Genomic DNA, 20908 nt, shown 5'->3' with positions numbered 1-20908 from the left:
GACAGTGCAAGGTAAAATCCATGGGAGGAGGTTGGATTAGGGTCCAACTAACACTTAGCTGCCTTTGGTTGTGACACAATTTGAGGGAGCATTATAGACATGAGACCTGCTTGGCAGGACCAAGGTCAGCTGTCTACTACTGTACTTTTCCATCTTTGAAGAGGAATCAGAGCAGATGGAAGTTTCCAGCTTGGATTAGTTAGGAGGAGATTTAGATTTCCTGTGATTTAGTCCAATCCCAGCTGTGTAGCAGAAGCAGAAAACTCCTAAGCTCCTGGCAGCTTCAAACAATAACCTTTATTGACCTTGTCAACATCATGTATAACACAGCCTATTTTCTCTTTTTGGTATGTAAAATCACACCGTAAGTTCAATATAACTTGAGAATAAGGAGGTATAAGTGGCTGCAAGAGGACACTGGAAGTTCATCTTTAGTTATAAGGCTTTAGTCATATTTCACTATTACATGGAGAGGACTCTACACCTATGAATTTCAAGAGTGGTGTTCAAAAATGTCACCCATGAGATATTGCCTTAGCCATGTGTTCAATAATTGCTATACTGCTACTATGCAGTGTAACTAGGAAAGGGTTAAAGGCTTATTGAGATTGAAGAATTTTTCCTAATGGGTGCAAAACTCCATCTGCTGTCACGGTGAGAACAAGAAAAAATATAGTACTATTTAAGCCATCCATTTCCTTCTACTCTGATGCATTATAATAACATCTAAATAAAGAACTAGCCACCACATGGTTTTCTATATTATGCAAACAGAACTTCTCAAAACCATGAAGAATGTCAGGAGAAGTTGTCAGTCTCACACACGGATCATTACCAGTTTTGAAAGGTGAGATTCAGAACTGCAGATTGTAGGTTAGCTTTTCTCTCCCTCTCCCTCTCCCTCCCTGTCCCTCTCCCTGTCCCTGTCCCTGTCCCTGTCCCCTGTCCCTGTCCCTGTCCCTGTCCCTGTCCCTGTCCCTGTCCCTGTCCCTCTCCCTCTCCCTCTCCCTCTCCCTCTCCCTTTCCCTCTCCCTCTCCCTCTCCCTCTCTCTTCCTTTCTCTTATTCTTCCTTGTTCCCTTGCTCTTCTTATTTATTTTCTTTTTAAATTTTTTTCTTCCTTTTCTTTCTATGCAGTAAGAGACAGAGCTTTTCAAGATAACTTAAGGGGGAAATTGTTCAGAGAAATTATCTAGGAGAGCAGAAAATGCTTTTCCCATTTGTTATGTATTCAAGCAAGTGCTACAAAATGCAAGAGACTTTAATATTGTTTACTTCTGCTGAGCCAAGAAGTTAGTTATTAGAAGTTAGAAGTTAGTTATTCCAGATATACTTAGCCTAGGATGCTAATTTTTTTTTAGCTTTAGTATGCTTGCTTTGTTATCTATGCTCATGATAAACACGGGTGAAGATGGACATCATACAGCATAAATTACAATGTTCAGGATGAAGAAAACATTACCTCAGTGATGTTCTGTGAACCATAAATGTCTTGCCTCTTAGTCTGTTGAATTATATATTTTTTTTAATCCTACTTGTAATAAAAATATTTTAATTTTGAAAGCAAATACCTGGTCTGAAAAAACAACTGTCTTTATTTTAGCATAGGCTTTGGAATTTTTTTTTTTCATGATTACTTACCTAAAGAGTTATATTCAAAGAAAAATCTGTGAATCTGCCTGCCTGCTTAGTCCTGGAAATATTAAATTACTCTCTTAGACTTTTCAAATTGATTCCTAATTTAGGCATCTATGAATGTCACTGTGCCTGTGTCTCTCTGTGGAGTATGATACCATAATCCAGCTACAGCAAAATATTCTTATCCTCAGCTTCCCAGGGTGAAAGTCTCTCCCCGTGCCTTGGAGGGGGTACAAGTGTGAGACAGCACAGGTGTGACTGTGGTCCCAGCTGCCAGACCCAGAGCTGCCACTCGCAGCTCATTGCTCGGGCTATTTACTTAAAGCTCTATTTCTGGGCCTCGGGAATTTTTCTCTGTTGGCTCTAATGTCTGTCAGAAGAAGGCTTATCCTGGTAACATTGGTCTCATTTGAGATGTAAAAGCTGTGGGCTCAAATTAGTCAGCATTTGAAGAAGGGTCACAAAAAGTTTTCATGCTTCCTGTGTTGCAAGAGGATGTTGGAAGATGAAAATGGAAATCTCTATGGGAAGAAAGCAAGATGTACAAAAATGTCCTGCATCAATCGGATTGATGCCTGAGGACAAGATTTTCAGGACCATGCTTTTAACTAGAATTTTATTTTGGATGGCTTGGGTGTATCAGCCTGCTGGTTCTTCAGACTTCTTATGGTACCTTTTATCCTACGTCTTGTACAGAAATTTTGTAAACTTAGGTCAGCAATCTGAAATTTTCACCCAAGTTTCAACATTTGCCACAACTGAAGATGGCAGAATCTGAGGCCCTCCACTGAAAGTTGACCAAATTAAATGCTTGGAGGTGATTTTTCCAGCTATCCTTGTGGGTCTGCTCCAGCATCCTGACCTAAAATGGTTATTTCTGAATCAGAAACCAGGTACTAAAGAGGTATTTTGCATAGCTATATGCCTTGTTTTCTGATCTTCTAATTTCTGATTAATCCCAAAACAGTTTGAGACTGTGCTATATTTATTCTGTGTTTGTAGAGGAACATGGCAGGGAGCAGATTTTTTTACTACAACTGCTTTTCAAAGCTAAAAGATCTTTCTCCTTTTTAAATTATTTTAAAAGTGAACTTTTTCAATATCCAGAAAATTTAAATTATTCTCAGCAGGTATTTTTCTCTGCCATGTGTGTCAAGTGTTGAGATATAACAATAAAAAAGGTTTAAGAAATCTGGGGCACTTTTATTGACAAATAACTTTTCCTTGCTGATCACAACTTTAGCTCTTGTTAGTTTATCATTAATACATGTTGGACTGTACAGCATTCAGAAAGTATTTATTTTAAAAAAATAGTAGATTTTTATTGTAAAGGAAAGTTGTGCAGAAATTGAACATTGTGCAGGTAAAATAACATACATGGGCTTCCAAACACAAGAGGCAAAAGTATTAGGGAATAAGACTGACAAGTATTCAGTTCAAGTGATTGTTAAAACCATAAACCATCAAATGAAGTTTGTAGAGACAAAGAACTAAGCTGATAACTGAAGTTATAATTTCTCACTAACAGCTGCGAAGTGATCTGATATCCGTGCAGGCCAGAGCACTGGGGGATGTCCTCAGGTGCTCTGGGACAGCAGGGTGTCACCATCTGAGAAAGTGGTATCCTGCTGTGCACTGCCAAGAGCAGGGCAGGAGAGGGGGCAGGACTAGACCTCTGGGCATCTGAGGGGTCACGAGAAGCCTTCCAGTCCTGCCAGCAGCTGCACATAACATGCAAGGGTATTTTTGTCGTTATTCACATGTGAGGTGGTTTGGTATCTACACCTAATCAAAGTTTTGTAAGGTCCAGGATTTTCTTTTGCTACAGTCTTCCTGAGCTGCTGTGCTGCGCTGCTCTTCAGTGAGCCCTTGAGCTATAGGCTGGTTGATTTTAAACAAGATAAACCCTGGCAGTAAACACAGTCATTTCATTTTGAAAGTACGTACACGGATTTATGCTGCAAGATTGATCTGATTGCCTGATTGTAAAACTGAAAAGTCAAGAAGATTTTTCCAGGGTATACATGGTTTGTGGTTTCTGGTAACCTAAATGCCTATCTTCCAAAATAAAGTGAAAATACACTAAATATAGCATAGCCATAGAAAAGGAGAAAAAGAACTGGCACATATGCCCAATGTAGTACATGGCAAAAGCTCCTTTTAATTCATCAGGAATGGGATCACGCAAAAATAGTAAGTCACAAATGTTACTTATGTACTATTACAGTAAACTAATTAGACTTATCTGATTCAAAGAAAAAAAACCTTTTATATGGAAATGATGAACAAAGCAATTTACAAATAGTTAATGTCATCATATATTAATCAACTCTTAAAATAATTATAGGTGCATTTCCACCATTTGTCCTAATACAAATTCTGGTCAAAGCAAGGAATATAATAACAACATATGAAGAATATGTTTCTCCTGGTGATCAGCATAGTGATCTGTGCCTGCAGTCCAAGATAAATTCACTCCTTGTGTACCTAGATCGCTACACTCTGAAATTCTTTTTCCCAGACTTCAGTGCTCTCAGGTGGAGAATATAGTATCAATATTATTCCCTGCACTGCAGGGTTGTTAATTTTTACTTAAAACATTCTTAAAAACTTTAAAAATAAGTTATTAATAATAACAAATATTCTCAAATGCTGTGTCTGACCCATTCCTTAAACTCCTGGAAAAACAATTTAAAAATTCTGCTGAGACCCTACTTTCCCAGTACTACCAACTTGATTGCTCATAACTGGCCTACTTGCAGGATACAGTCTACAAAAACATCATGCTTAATCATTTACTTTTGTTACTAATTTAGTGCATTATGACACAATTAAGATGCTGGTCGCTGAAAATCAGTTTATATATAATTCTGTATTTTTTTCAACAAATTATAAAAACATGAAGTCCAAGAGATTAACTTCACAAATCTCTCCCTTGTCTCTTTGTGTATTATCCACTGCATATGCTAATTTTAGTGAAAATAATTTTTAAAAATGCATCCTTCATTAAACAAATTTACTTTTTTTTCTTGTTTACTAAGATACTTAACCATAATTTCTGCCCTGAAAAAAAACAGTTTAGGGAAATTCTGTGGTCTGATTTATGTGAGGGTTCAGACATGACAGGCCTTTGTTATCATATTGATTCTATGAATAAGCCAGAAAGTAGAGAAAATGAACAGCTAAAAATCAACCAGCACAAACAGCTTCAGCTTTACTGAAAACTGTATCACTTGTTATGGTCAACAGCTTCTCAAGAGTTCTCTTAACTGGTAAAAATTTGTTATTTTTGTCCATGAAGATATGCCACGTAAAGAGAAAATACTGGTGTCAAAGCCTGATTTAACAGAGAAGTGCATTTGTGGACCCCTGTAGATTTCATTGTCATAATCAAGGCTAAGGTTACAACAGCCAATTCTGTTTTGGGAAAATTAATAAAAGTTGGGGGCAGCTCAGAAGCACTTAACAGATTTCCTTTGGCTAAACAACAGTTGCCACATGATTGTAAGGCTTTGCAGAACAGACCTATGGAGATTAAAAATATCATATCCAGTGCAAGTGGTGAACATAAGGCCACAAAGAGGACTGTCTTCCCTTTTTTTGTCGTTCATGAAAAGAAAAAAACAGTTTTACAAACAGAAAAGAATCAATCCAAAATAAAAGGCAGAATAATGAATCTGTTAAACTAAAATTAATATGTCTGCTCGTTAGTTTAAAGATAAAATATTTCACACAGGGACAGTACAACACTGGAGAACATTAGTCAGGGAAATCGTGCATGTTGGGTTTCATGTTGGAGAGTTTTAAGATGACTAGACAAATCCCTGAGCAACCTCATCTGAACAGAGAACCTTGCTTTGAGCAAGACTGCATGTTTCTGAGATCCCTTCCACTTGAAATACTGTGATTCATTGTTTCACTGCTCTTGAATAATTGGGAAATTACTGACAAAATTGGAAGGTGATACCTTAAAGTAAATAAGAGACTCTTTGCGTTCTTCATCTGTATGTCTGCAGAACCAAAGGCCTGAACAAACCATGAGCTCCTGCACTGCATATGCTTCTGGGAAAATACCATATGATATGATCCAGGACTTGTATCTTGGATTAGTTCTTGTATCAGCATTTCCCTCTGGTACCTGATTTCATTTAGCCAAGTATTGTATATCTGTAGTGATAATCGATAGCCATTATTTGTATACGTATCAATAAACATTATTTTACAGTGGCAGCTCCTGATTGCCCCAGTGATGGTCATAGCCCTGTTTTGCCACTGTATAAAAAAATTGTGATTGCAGCCTCAATCAGGCTTAAAAACATGGTCTCATAAACCAATACTTACTTCAATACTTGCACAGAATCATTCATCAAGAAAAAGTGCTTCTTTAATAATTCATTGCAACTGAACCTGCAACTAATAGCTACAGGAAACAAACTACATATACAACATTATACACTGCATTCTGGCATTAAAGAAGTCACGGCTGACATCTCTAAATATGCACTACCAAAAATAAATGTAAACCATTAATCAAAAACCAAAAGCATTTTTTGGTTGTTGTTGCTGTTAAAAAAAAATAGACAGTATCTTTAAAAGAATGGTTGATGTTTACTGCTATCATATAGACGTCCCAAGGCATGATCCAACCTAAATACATGCAGCTTACATTCAGACTGCTAATTACATGCTCTTTATAAATTATCATGGATGTTCACAACGGGCAAGACTATAGTCTTTACAGTGAAAAATGTGCAACAAACAAATGGAACATCATTATTTGAAGATATCTTTGAACTCCAACTTACATTCTGACCACATTGCACTGTTTTGTGTTTAGAACATTACAATATTAACACAGTCTAGTAAGCTTAAACTGCCACCTGTCCTGCAGATACCATGAGCTTACTGGTGAAGATGCACTTGATTGACAGATTGACTGTTAAATCTTCAGCTCTGTCTTATGGTTTCTTTCCTTAAGGGGCTATATCTACTTTTGGCAGGGAGGTGTGATGATAATTTAGTCTCCATTTGTACAGATCAACTCAGATCTATCAATTATGTCTATCCAGAGAAATACCTTTTTTTTTTTACAAGAGCAACAAAATATTTTAATGAGGTCCTGGGAGGACATAGGCTAAACATATGCTTAAGTATGCATTCTCCTTCCAGGTTACAAGGTGCTTAATAGATAAAGTGCTGTGTAAGTGGTCATGCCGCTCTTCTCCATTTTTTGTGCATTTTTGGCTGGTCTGTAAACTATGGGTTCAAGACAGTTCCCTCCCTGATCTTTTGTTTGTGATGAACACTGTTTCAAACAGAGTTTGAATCTATAAAACAGAAAACCAACATGCTCTCTGACAACCCCCAGATAATAATAACAAGGATTTGTATTTGAAATAATAAAATCTAAATTTCATTATTCTGCTACCCTGAGAATGGCAGCAAATTGCCAGTGAAAACGGCTATGCACATTTATTTTTTTCCTTCATAACATGAAGATATAACAATTCAGACTAGCTGAACTAGATTAGAAACCTGATCTAACTATGATCTTTAGAAAGTCTAGCACTCTTCCTGATTAGACTCTCAGACTGGATCATCAGTCTCTGGGACTGTGAAATACAGCATTTATAGTAATGTAAAACCTTATCATTGTGGTGACTGAAAGCATTTTAAGTGACTCACCACATGTGAGGAAAAAAAAGAAACATTTTTTTTTTTACAGCCCAGTACCATTTGTAGATGGAAGGTTGGGTACCCAACTCGGGTAAGTATAGAGATCAAATATAGGCACTATCCATGTCATAATTGCAAGCATAACTACAGCAACTCCGATGATGTTAATGCCCAAGCCAGCTTTCACCTAAAGAAGAGGAAAAAGAAAGCAGAAACATGAATCAAGACACTGAAGATATATTTTTTTTTAATTCCAAAAATTCCCTTTAGGACTTTTGCTTAAAACTCACCATGTCCATAACAGTTAAATGACCATATGAAAACACAATGGCATTGGCTGGGTTTGCTACAGGAAGCAGGAATGCAAAGGAAGTACACAAGGTAGCAGGTATCAAAATGAAAAGTGGGTTCACATGAATGGCTTCAGCCTACCAAAAAATGAAAGAGAATACAGCTGTCAAGAGATTTGCCAAATTAAACACAGAAATACAAACTTCCTCTATTAACACAAGTGAAATGTGAATGGAACTTCCAGATTAAACAGTGAGAAATCATCTTTTTGGTAAATAGTTTTTAAAGAACATTACACAGGCACAAAAAGCAAAAACACTGCAAGAAAGATCATAAAGCTGAATATGTATATAATACATCATTGATGAACCAGATGAAGGGATTGGGTATACCCTCAGTGAAGTTATGAATAACACTACATTGGGTGGGAGTGTTGGATGGGAGTCTCCAGGAGGAGAGTAGGAGGGTTCTTCAGAGGAATCTGGACAGGTTGGGTGGATAAGGTTCAACAAGACCAAATGTTATGTCCTGCCCTAGGTCACAACAACCCCAGGCAGCAGCACAGGCTGGGGCAGAGTGGCTGCCAAGATGCCAGGTGGAAAAGGACCTGGCTGTGTTGCTTGACAGGAGCTGAACACGACCCTGCTGTGCCGAGGTAGCCAAGAAGACCAATACCATTCTGGCCTATATTAACAATAATGTGGCCAACAGGACCAGGGCAGGGTTTGTCCTCCTGTATTCAGCACTGGTGTGGCCACACTTTGAGTGCTGTGTCCAGTTCTGGGCAACTCACGACTAGAAAGACATTGAGGGGCTGGAGCATGTCCAGAGATCAACAGAACTGGGGAAGGCTTGGGAGCACAAGTCCTTATGAAGAGCAGCTGAAGGGGCTGGGGATGGTCAGTATGGGGAAAGGAATCACAGGGGAGACCTTTCCACTCTCTACAACTAACTGAAAGGAGAGTGGTTCAGGTTGGATATCAGGAAGAATTCCTTTAGTGAAAGGGTTATCTTTGGATAACCCTTTCACTTTGGAATGGACTCCCCACAGAGGTGGTGGAGTCATAATCTCTGGAAGTGTACAAAAAACAATTGGGCAGAGCATTTAGTGTCATGGTTATTTGGCAAAGTAGTTATCAGTCAAAGGTTGGACATGATCTCACAGATCTTTTCCAACCTAAATGATTCTGTAATTCTGTGAAAAGAGGAGTAACATTTCTTTGAAAGAGAGAAGAGGTTGGCCAAGAGGAAAAGCTGCAGACTAGAAGACAATCAGGAAGTTTTGAAGAAGAAAGAATTGGCTGTTTCAATAAACATAAGAAGAAAGAAGAGAATTGGTCTAAGGACAGAAGAAATGTGAGTTACATACAAAGCACATCTATTAGCGATCTCTCCTCTTTGTGACAACCTTCAGTGTTAACCATTTTTGTTAAAGGTGCAGTCCTGAAGAAGCCCTAAGAGAATTGTCCTTTTCAGAGCTTCAAATATTCACAAAGAGTAATGACAGCATCAATTTTCACATGTTGAACCATACTGGAGTTTTCTGAGGTAATTTACTTTACAGTGGCTTGTATGTTTTGGATTTGTGCTGAACACGGTGTTGACAATATAGCGATGTTTTTCTTCTGGCTGAGCAGTACTTACACACAGCCAAGGACTTTCCTATTTTTCTCACTGCCATGCTGATGAAGAGGTTGGGGTGGAATTGGTAGGAGACGCAGCCAGGACAGCTGACCCCAGCTGACCAAGGGATATTCCATACCATATGGCATCATGCTCAGTATATAAAGTGGGGGGAGTTTGGCGTGGTGGCTTTTCTTACCTCAAGTAACTGTTATGTGTGATGGGGCCCTGCTCTCCTGGACATGGCTGAACAGCAGCCTGCCCAGGGGAAGCAGTGAATGAATTACTTGTTTTGCTTAGCTTACACATGGAACTTTTGCTTTCCCTTTTAAATTGTCTTAATTTGAACCCATGAGTTTTCTAGCTTTTCCTCTTCTAATTGTATCCAGGACTCCAGTGCTGCAGGAGTGAGTGAGTGGCTGCCTGGTCTTGGTTGCTGTCTGGGTTTAAATCATGAAATGAACTTTCATCTAATTTTACTAATTTTTCAGCATCTTTTGTTAGAAACACGTAAAGCAACCAAGTATTCAGTGCACAATACAGGACAGCAAAAAACCTGCATGAAGTATTTTATTGAGACTTTTAAAAACTGCTTCTTTGAGCAGCTGCATTATTACATGGATGATAGAGTAGATTCTGATTAAAAAAAAATAAGCTTGTTATACTCACCAAAGGAGATAATATGGGCAGAAAGATGGTAATGGTAGCTGGATTGCTGGCTACTTCTGTTACTGAAGTGACAATAAGGCAGGATATCAGGATAATCAGCCACAAGGGTAATGATCCTAGAGGGGTCAATTTACTTGCTACCCACTCAGAAAGTTTTGAAACCTGCGTAAGGAACACGAGAACATGATTATGTTTAGCAAGACACTGAAAGGAAATTTTAAAAAATGGTATATAACAGGACTTCATTAATTTGCTAACTGTGAAGTATTTAGGTAAAAGAGAAAAATCTGAAATATTTTCCATATTTCTGACACATGTTTTAAAGTCCATTTTTCTAATTTGATGGCACCCTATAGGAGCCCATGCAACCTATATTTCATTTCTTTATATTTGCATCTCTGAGATGGTTAAAGGAGTCTTAATCAGACTATGGTAATATGAGTATATTAGGCTTCACAACTGGAGTCTACGTCTAAAGCTGATGATTTACTGGGGTAGCCATGAGGTTCCACACAGAAATTATCTCAGTGACATTAACTCTAAGGCTTTGGAAACAGTGTAGCTTCACAATTCCTGCCCCCATCAGATTTAAATGAAATAAGAAACAATACTCAGCTTTGCCCATAGTCTTGGGAGACATCAGAAACTCCTTTTTCACTAAACCTGATTTCTGAACTTCTTGAACATCTACCCTCTTCAATATTGCAACAGAATAACTTGCTAAAGCAAGAGATTAACTGTGAATTCACTACATGTCTAAATTGCTACTGATGCACGTTATTTGTTCAGTATCTTCTATAAATTGCATTACCTCACAGCCATCTGCCAGTGCAAATCCGCCACCAACAAGAATAGCTATTTCCCAGGGCATGCATGACTGAAATTCCTTCCAAGTAATCAGTGGAATGTAACCAAACAGAGCTAGAGGGAAAAAAAAAAAAAAAAAAAAAAAAAAAAAAAAAAAAAAAAAAAAAAAAAAAAAAGTAAAATAATAATAAAAAAAAATACAGCCCCCCAAACAACATTTAAAAACATATTGACAAGCTCTTGAAATAATCTCCCTGAGGAAGTACTTGGGCCTAATCCAAAGACAAAAACCTCATTGTTATAACATGAACAGAATCTCCGACAGAAACAACCTGCACTTCCTGGGACAGATCTTTAACTGAGGAACATTGTCACAGCTTGTAGATATGATATTAGAGCTGTGATGGTTCCCACCGCTGGAGCACTGGCCCCTTTTCCCTCCTTCCCTATGTGGAAGACAGCTGTAAGATATCAATGAGTTTAATTTACTCAGCAAAACTGTGCTATTCAGACAGATAGCTGAGGAAATGCTGTTTCACTTAGACTCATTTAGGTTCTGACCTTGCATTCTCTGTGAACCCCTAGATCCCATTTTTTTCAATAGCACAACTGAATGCATAAAGAGGACAAGCCAGAGGTGTAGTTTAAACAAATATATATTTTGAAGAGGAAAAAATGACATGACAATGAATTAATGTAGAGCTCTGAATTTTATAGGGTACCCTGATCAAGCAGTAACATTTTCAAAACATAAGCTTAGCCCTGCGCCCTGCAGTCCCATTTCAAAGCCCATCGCAGTCAGTAGGAAGGTGGTTTCCACTGGTGTCCATGGCTGCAGGTAGCAGCTTCCTGCACAGCATTAACTCCTGCTGCTCACATTGTATAATTGTTGGCACCAACTTCCTGGCCAGGGATGCTTTACATCCCAGTGCTTTATATCCTCTATTAAGACGTCAGCATTAGTATTTAACCAATGCAGTAAGTTAAATTTACAGCAGCATCTTAGATAACTTATTGTAGTAAAATTGACATCAAAATATACTCAACTGTTTTCTCCATTCGATGTCCTAGGCAACGTTTTTGCTGGAATAATAAAGAACAGGAGGCCTATCACTAAGGCAGCTGTTGAATCTGTAATATAGCTTTTATACCTAAGGAGAAGTTAACAAGAAAAAAAACATGTAAATATATATAGTCAGGAGAAAGAGGGGAGGAGGGAGGAAGAGGATAGAGTAGCAGAAAAGTCCACAGTCTGCTGTGGACTGAACATAGCATAACTGATCATAACCTTCCATTCCTTATCACTTGCACCTCTAGGTGTGGTGGAAAGAGGTAAAGGAGTAAGGAATGAAGGAGTCAGGTTGAGCCTGGAAAAAAGAGGGTGGGGGGAAAGTGTTTTAATTTTTGTCTTTGTTTCTCACCATCCAACTCTATTTTTAATTTGCAGTTAAATTAATTTTTCCCATATCAAGTCTGCCCATAATGGTAACTGATAAGCAATCAGTTATCCCTGTATTTATTCTCACCCACAAGCTTTTTGACCTTATTTTGTTCCCTGTCCTGTTGAGGGGAAGCGGTGAGAAAGTGGCTGGATGGCCACCTGGGAGACAATCAAGGTCAGGTCCTCACATCTATAGAAAGTTTTGGTGCAGGCCCTATAAATTCATAAATAAACATCTTGAGTAAGCATGTGTTATTTTGTCACACAGAAATAAGCTGGGGGAGGGGAATATTCAGTAGTAGCTGATGCTTAAATAACTAGTTCTCACAGTTTAATGATAAATTTAATAATTTTAATATGCTCTGCAATAGAGTCAGTTTAAAAGGCCTCAAAGAGCACAGTGCATACTCCAAAAGGGCAATGCTTTTGTAGCTGAGGAAAGGCAGCAGAGCTTTATTACCATCCTCCTATGGCTATTATTACTAGGGTCACAGTCACAAGGGTCATGTTTGTTTTGGTCATTTCCAGTGCCTAAGAACTGTTTGCACTACTGTTTCTTAAACTGCTTCAGTATCCTTCTAACTTGTAAAGAGTAGCCCCGAGATCAGGTAAGGTGCAAAGCTGAGCTGTAAGGCCATTTGAACACATAAAGCCTGTTATGCAATGTTAGCTGGTGATATCCCAGTGTCTTATTTCAGTCAAGATGGTCATTAAAATGAACAGAAATTTTACTAAAGAAAGCTAAGCAAACATTTTCTTAACCTTGTTATTTTTTTCTATTTTCTGTGAGTTCTGTAAGATTTTCTTAACCAATACACCAATATATTTGTTCTCTCAGACCATATGCTTTCTAAATATTCAGCTACAGTAGGTCCAATAATAACTTTCCATCAGATCTTCCCAGCAGCTTAATATTTCGTACTGAACCAGAGCTTTTCACTGAAAGGAAAAAAAACCTCTCAGTTATATGCTACAAATATCTAATCTGATGTATCCTTTTGATTTGTTAGGTGAAATTCACATAAAAACCTTAATATGCATAGCTAATTTACATCAAAACCAGCATAATTTTAACTAGCACGAAGTTGTCACAAAATGAAGATGCCACAGAAGTTGAAGTGATTCTCTAATATTTTTTGTGTCCTGCTTCCTAGTGTCTGCCTGCATAGAAAATACATTTTGGAAAAAAAAAAAAATTATATGTATGGTTTTTTAAGGCAGGAGGTTCTGCTTGTGTATCATTTTTAGCCTAGGACCAGATGCACCAGATCTAGGTATCCAGAATCTCTTCCTCTTGGATCCTATCCTACATTCTTTTAAGACTTGCTAGAAGTTTTGAAGGAAAGCAAGATCTATATACAGAAACAATCCATGCTGTCACTTTCCTCTAGGCAGATCCATTTTCACATAATTGTTGAGTTTGAAAGGGGCCTCAGGAAGTTGTCTAGTCCACCCCCCACTGCTCAGGTAGAGTCACTCAGAGCCAGCTGCCCAGGACTAGGTTCAGACAATTTTTTAATATCTCCAAGGACTGAAAATCCAAAACCTCTCTGGTCACCATCACAGGTAAAAAGCATTTCCTGATGCTCAGGAGGGATCCCGTAAGTTTCATTTTTTGCCCATTGTCCCTTATCCTGTCACTGAGCCCCGCTAAGAAGAGCCTGACTCTTTCCTCTTTGCTCCCTCTCATGTAGTTTTAGACACTGTCAAGGTGACCCTGCAGCCCCCTTCCTGCAGGGATTTTTCCTCCCCAGGGAGAGGACTTTGCACTTACTCTAGTTGAACTAGGGAGTGCAACTTTTTGCTCACAACCTTAGTATACTTGATGCAAAATACCATTCTCAAAAAACCTGCTTGAGACACATACAACATCCTGCCATCCATCAAACTATTATGAGGACACACATGTGATGCCATTCCAAACAGAAGCTTTTCAATCATTATCAAATTTTGAGATAAATGTGTTTTAAAGCCTATTTATCCAAGTTGTAATACAACAGCATATACAACATGTGATAAATGTGCTAAAGTTAATTCGTGTTATCAAATTATACAAGGTAAATGTTGAACTGTATAAAATATGAATGTTAGAAATGTGTTCAAATGTACATAAAGTAAAGGTAAAATGTAGAAACTAAAAATTAGAAATTTCCTGGCTTGGGAAGCACAGGAGGGACACGAGGAAAGTATGATTGGAATTACCAGAGAGGGGGCCTTGAAACTATTGCTGCCGGGAATCCCTGAAAGGAAACAAAGAACCACGGAAGAAGAAGATACAAGTCCGGAGACCAAGATAATCACTTCAGATGGATATCTCTACTCGTCTCCGCTGAAATTAACATATACACGACACACCCGGGCCCGATCATCAACAGCATTGTTCCACCCTACCGGTCTATTCAGACCTCCGATACCAGGACTTGAATAATTAATGAAGACGCCTCGGAGAGGATAACGTCAGAATTTCGGACTTCACTCCGCGATCTTGTGTATAAAAAGGGACAGCCGGAGACCAGAAATTGTGAACTTGGGGGGGATACCAGGCTGACAGAGCTTGTTATCCGCGTTCACCCGGCACCGATCCCGGGCTCGGCGCTGTCCTTTTAAATTGTGGCTTTCCGAGACTGATATTTTGTCTCAAAATAAAATTCTAAATTTTGATACTTTGAATTTGGTCGATCTTATTTATAACAATTCTGGTGACCCCGACGTGATTGGAGTGATACCGGGACCCCCGAGGGACCCCCGTCTCTGACCAGGAGGCGCACCGCTGAATTCAGCGGCCTGGTGGAACTGGGGTATCCGGGAGGAACCGATCAACCACACGACGAACGAAACAGCGAAAGCCACATTTAAAAGGGAGATAGGCGAGGTCAGAGCTCTCGGGGAACTCGGGGAGGTTTTTCTTTGGAAGCAGAACCTCCGGAGCCGCGGTGAAGAAATCTACTCATAAAAATCTACGTGCACGAAGAATCCACGCAGGAAAAGGATCGTAAGTATTGCGTGGTTGAGTGGGGAGTGACCGAGCGTGTGAGTGAGACGTGATTTTATCACGAAGCGAGTGGGACCCCAAAATCGCAGTTCCATAGTCCCGCGAGGGGCGTGGTCGGTTGCGGGGGAAGCGAAAGTTTCGGGGGTAAAACGCACCTCACACGTTAAGCCCTGAAAACTCGGGGAGTTTTCGGAAAGGGGGGTCGGTCACAGGAAGGCTGGGAGGGAAGGTTACGTCCTTACAAGAGTTCCGGGGACTGGTAAACCTTCCAGCCTTGGACCAGGGACGGTCCGGGAAGGAAGTAAGGAGAAGAGAGCTCGCATACACCAGAGGAAACCCGGGGGGGGAGCGATCACCCACAAAGGGCTAGTATCTGGTAAACTCACACCATGGGACAGACAAAAAGCAAAGCTAGCAAAAGGAATCTTAGGAAACCAAAGCGGGGAACCGGTAAAGGAATCCCTGAAATCCCAGTTGAGAGCCCGCTGGGATGGATGTTAGAACATTGGGAAGAATGCCCCATAAGGGAGGGAAAATCCAAGAAACGGATGGTGCATTTTTGCATAGAAGTATGGGGTGGGGTAGAAATACGGGATCACGTAATTTGGCCCGTGTTTGGAACATTTGAAGAATGGATATGTAAGGCACTGGTACGTTATGTCGGAGAAAAGGGAACTGTGGAAGAACGGGAATATGCGGGGGTCTGGGGTAGAATTGATGCAAAATTACTACCCATAAGGATAAAGGACCCTGCCGATGTTTCCGGGGATAAGTGGGAGCCTTTAGACAACTTGCCTCCACCTTACATAGTACCCTCACCCCCTCCCCTCCCTGAGCAGAACAATCCACAGAACCCGGGGAGATTGGGACCCCCTCTGGGACGGAGGATTCCTATATCCCCGTCTCTCCCCTCTGCCCCTCCGTTGGAGTCACGAACAGTGGCCCCGGTCCCACCGGTCGGGCTCCCTCCCCCGCTAGAACCTGTACAAGCCACTCAGTCACTGGGAAGAGGTACACAAAGTACAGACACCCCTGCGCCAGCCCGAGATGACCTGTTGCCTGATCTAGATCTGGCGGCTTTCTTTAATTCTCCTGAAAACACACAGCAGGGTTGGGCAGAAGCAAAACACTCACCTCCCGCTAGGAGGACTAGGAGACAACTAAAGAGGATGAATGAGACGGAGAGTGAAGGGGAAGGTGAAAGAGCAAATCTTTTCCCCTTAAGGGAAATTCCCACTGCTCCAGGAATTATCGGGTACGTAAACGTCCCGATTAATACCAGTGATGTGAGAGCCTTTAAGAAGGAGATGGGAAAACTTATGGATGACCCTTTAGGGGTCTCCGAAAGACTAGATGAATTCTTAGGAACTAGCATCTATTCGTATGAAGATCTTACAGCTATTCTCAGATCTTTGTTCAATACGGAGGAAAGGGAAATGATCAGACAAGCGGGGATACGGGAATGGGAACGGAGGAACCCTCAGAGCACTCCTGGAGATCAGAAATGGCCAAGCCAAGATCCCCGATGGAATGCTCAAACTGAGGAGGGTAGGAGAAGCATGATTGATATGAGGAACATCATCATACAGGGAATAAGGGAGGCCGTGCCCCGGGGACAAAATCTGAGCAAGGTCTTTGGGGAATGTCAAGGGAAAGATGAGACCCCCACAGAATGGTTGGAAAGGTTGAGAAAAAGCCTCCAGATATACTCTGGGACAGACCCTGATTCTCCCGTGGGGGAGGTACTTTTAAAAACCCAATTTGTAGCAAAATCATGGGAGGACATCAGGAAAAAGCTGGAAAAGATTGAGGGGTGGCAGGAGAAGGGATTGCAGGAATTACTGCGGGAAGCCCAGAAAGTCTACATGAGAAGGGACGAGGAAAAACAGAAAATACAGGCTAGGGTGTTAGTAGCTGCAGTAAGGGAAGCCCAGAAACAGGAACGCCCACAAGCTTCGGAGAAACCCTTAAGGAAAGCACCTCCGAGGGGAGCCACACGCCCGCAAAAGGGGACTTCAGGAAAATGGATAGAGGGAATGGAATGTTTCTATTGTAAAAAGAAGGGACATATGAAAAAAGATTGTCCAAAGAAGATGAGAGATGAGAAGATGTTCCGGGAGGACTAGGGAAGTCAGGGGCTCTATCTTTTGGGGTCCATAACATCAGGAGAGCCCTTGATAACATTGAAAATAGGACCCCAGGGAACAAAAATGGATTTTTTGGTAGATTCAGGGGCTGAGAGAAGTACATTCAAGCAGCTGCCCCCGGGATGCCGAGTAAGTAAAGATTCTATGGTAGTTATAGGAGCTAAAGGGGAGCCATTCAAGGTACCTATAGTTAAGAATGTGGAAATAGAATCAGAGAATAAAATTTGTTTGGGAGATATGTTGCTAGTAGAAGAGGCTGATTACAACCTGCTGGGTAGGGATTTGATGGTTGCACTGGGGATCAACCTCATCATAAGGAATTCACAGATTACGGTTAGTATATATAAACTAACCTGTGAAGATGAGGACAAAATTAATCCCAAGGTATGGCACACAGGGAAGGAAGCGGGGAAATTGGCTATGGAACCTATATCAATTGAGATTGAAAAGCCTGAGGATCCCATAAGGATCAGGCAGTACCCAATCCCTCTAGAAGGGAGGCGGGGGCTGAAACCTATAATAGAGGATTTGATCAAAAAGGGCATATTGGAGCCGTGTATGTCCAGACACAATACCCCAATACTGGCCGTTAAAAAGGGAGATGGGAATTATAGGTTAGTGCAAGATTTAAGAGCCATAAATGAAAGAACAAGAACTCGGTTCCCTGTAGTGGCTAACCCCTACACCCTTCTGAATAGGATCTCCCCGAGAGATACTTGGTACAGTGTTATAGACCTAAAGGATGCATTTTGGACCTGCCCTTTAGCTGAAGGCAGCAGGGATTTTTTTGCATTCCAATGGGAGGATCCAGACACTAACCGGAAACAACAGTTAAGGTGGGCCTCACTTCCCCAAGGATTCGTGGACTCCCCAAATTTATTTGGACAAGCATTGGAAAAGTTGCTAAGTCAGTTCTCCCCTAGGAAAGGGACCAAGATTTTACAATATGTAGATGATCTACTGGTGGCTGGTGAAACAGAGGAAGGTGTAAGAGAATGCACTATTGATTTGTTAAACTTTTTAGGGGAAAAGGGATTAAAGGTAGCAAAACAAAAGTTACAGTTCACAGAATCTGGGGTGAAATACTTAGGGCATTGGTTAGTAAAAGGGAAAAAGAAATTGGACCCTGCAAGGGTAGCTGGAATCATAGAACTGCCCCCCCCCTAAAACCAAAAGACAAGTACGTCAGCTATTGGGGCTGTTAGGTTATTGTAGGCAGTGGATAGAAGGATATAGTGAAAAAGCAAAATTTTTGTATGAAAAATTAACTGCAGAGAGGATAAAATGGACAGAACAGGATGATAAGGAATTAGAGCGATTAAAGGGTGCTTTGGTGACTGCCCCAGTATTGAACCTCCCAGATATCAATAAGAAATTCCAATTATTTGTGAATGTAGAAAACCACACAGCACATGGGGTATTGACACAAGAATGGGCTGGGGATAGGAAGCCTGTAGGTTACCTTTCAAAATTGTTGGACCCTGTAAGCAGGGGGTGGCCTACATGTTTACAGGCGATAGTAGCAGTTGCCTTATTGATAGAAGAAGCCAAAAAGATTACTTTTGGGGCTCCCATCACAGTTTACACTCCACATAATGTAAGAACTATTTTACAACAAAAAGCTGAAAAATGGCTCACAGATGCCAGATTGTTGAAGTATGAGGCCATTCTCCTTCATGCTCCAGAATTAGAATTAAGGACAACACAAGCAAGTAATCCTGCTGGGTTCCTGTTTGGGGAAGCTTCATCAGAGCCTATACACAACTGTATAGACCTAGTAGAATTACAAACAAAAATTAGGGAAGATCTGGAGGACGAGGAGCTCGAAGAAGGGGAAAAATGGTTTGTAGATGGGTCAGCCAGGGTTATAGAAGGGAAAAGAAAATCAGGATATGCAATTATAGATGGGAAAACTGGGGGAGTGATAAAGTCAGGCCCCTTGGGCACTTCATGGTCAGCTCAGGCATGTGAATTGTATGCTGTGTTGCAAGCACTCAAAGGACTTAAAGGAAAAATAGGAACTATTTTCACTGACTCAAAGTATGCGTTTGGGGTAGTGCATACCTTTGGGAAAATCTGGGAGGAAAGAGGACTGGTGAACACTAGAGGAAAAGGGTTAATACATGAGGATCTAATAAGGCAAATTCTCAAGGCAGTAAGGGAACCAAAAGCTATTGCAGTGGTATATGTAAAGAGTCACCAGGCTGGACTACAGTTCAGAATACGTGGGAATAATTTGGCTGATCAGGAAGCCAGGAAAGCAGCTCTCCTAACCCTGGATACCCTGGAAAGCAGGACAGAAAATTTTGGAGAAGGTTCTCCTCATCCCACAGAAAAGGAGATTGAGGATTTCAAGAAAATGGGGGGAAATTTAATAGATGGGAAATGGAAATTGACTGACGGTCGAGAATTGATCCCAAAGGCTTATGCAAGGATCATATTAAAAAGATTGCATGCACAAACTCATTGGGGAACTCAAGCTTTAGCAGAACAATTTTTGAAATTTTTTGGATGTAAGGGTATCTTCGAGTTAGCCAAGCAGGAGGTTCAGAGTTGCTTGGTCTGCCAGAAAATTAATAAATCAAAGGTCAAACACAATGCATTAGGGGGACGTCCTTTAGCATATCGCCCCTTTGGGAGAATACAAGTGGATTTTACAGAGTTACCAAAAATAGGTAGATATAGATATCTGCTAGTGATAGTAGACCAATTAACACATTGGGTGGAGGCATTCCCTAGCCCTAGGGCTACAGCTCAAACAGTAGCACGGAGATTATTGGAGGAAGTAATTCCCAGATATGGAATCCCTGATTCCATTGATTCAGATCAGGGAACTCATTTTACATCCAAGGTCATAAAAAGCTTAGCAGAGGCTCTGGGAATCAGATGGGAATATCATACCCCATGGCATCCTCAGAGCTCAGGTCAAGTAGAGAGAATGAATCAAACTCTGAAGGCACAATTGTCAAAACTTATGCTAGAAACTAGAATGACTTGGATAAAATGCCTCCCTCTAGCCCTCCTAAACATCAGAACACAACCTCATTCCGGTTCGGGATTATCTCCATTCGAGATGTTGTACGGAATGCCTTATGAGCATGGAATGCCAGTTGGACATCCCCGGGTGGAGGATTGTCAGATCCAGTCTTATATCATTGTGATTAACAAAAATTTGCAGGAACTCCGGAAGCGTGGGTTAATAGCACAAAGCACCCCGCTGGGGTTTGCTATCCACAAGATCCAGCCGGGTGATCAAGTATTGATCAGAGCGTGGAAAGAAGCACCGCTGTCATCGCATTGGGAGGGACCTTTCCTCGTCCTCCTCACAACAGATACTGCCGTGAGAACAGCAGAGAAAGGCTGGACCCATTGCTCCCGAGTGAAAAAGGTGGAACAACACAGCAGCTCTCCGCAGTGGAAAATCACCTCTGCACCTGGGGATTTAAAGCTGAGAATTCACCGAGACACCCAATGACCAGCGCTTATCGGATAAGTTGCACTCAGGCAGGATGTCCCTGCTATCCTTTTGTTCATTTTAAGTGCGGGTATTGTGAACAAGTTTGGGTAACTCATTGTGTCCGGGGGGCTAGACCTTGGAATTTGTGTGTACCTTGTTACGAGGAGG

The 20908-nt window shown here is 40.8% G+C and overlaps 1 protein-coding gene across 1 annotated transcript in view; it reads right to left on the bottom strand.

Moving 5' to 3' along the window:
- Positions 1 to 7356: 7356 nt before the first annotated feature.
- Positions 7357 to 20908, bottom strand: part of SLC13A1 (solute carrier family 13 member 1) — a 31328-nt gene continuing 17776 nt past the window's right edge. Inside the window, exons 11-15 of the mRNA XM_040062095.1 lie at positions 11751 to 11854; positions 10708 to 10817; positions 9897 to 10058; positions 7604 to 7741; positions 7357 to 7500 (exon numbers count right to left, since the gene is read on the bottom strand). Of these exons, the coding sequence (XP_039918029.1) occupies positions 7357 to 7500; positions 7604 to 7741; positions 9897 to 10058; positions 10708 to 10817; positions 11751 to 11854 (658 nt within the window). The remainder of the gene's footprint in view (positions 7501 to 7603; positions 7742 to 9896; positions 10059 to 10707; positions 10818 to 11750; positions 11855 to 20908) is intronic.

The sequence above is a fragment of the Hirundo rustica genome, chromosome 4 (assembly GCF_015227805.2).
Source record: "Hirundo rustica isolate bHirRus1 chromosome 4, bHirRus1.pri.v3, whole genome shotgun sequence".
Taxonomy (NCBI): domain Eukaryota; kingdom Metazoa; phylum Chordata; class Aves; order Passeriformes; family Hirundinidae; genus Hirundo; species Hirundo rustica.
The sequence above is the reverse complement of the archived record's forward strand: the minus strand, read 5'-3'. Positions and strand labels throughout refer to the sequence as shown.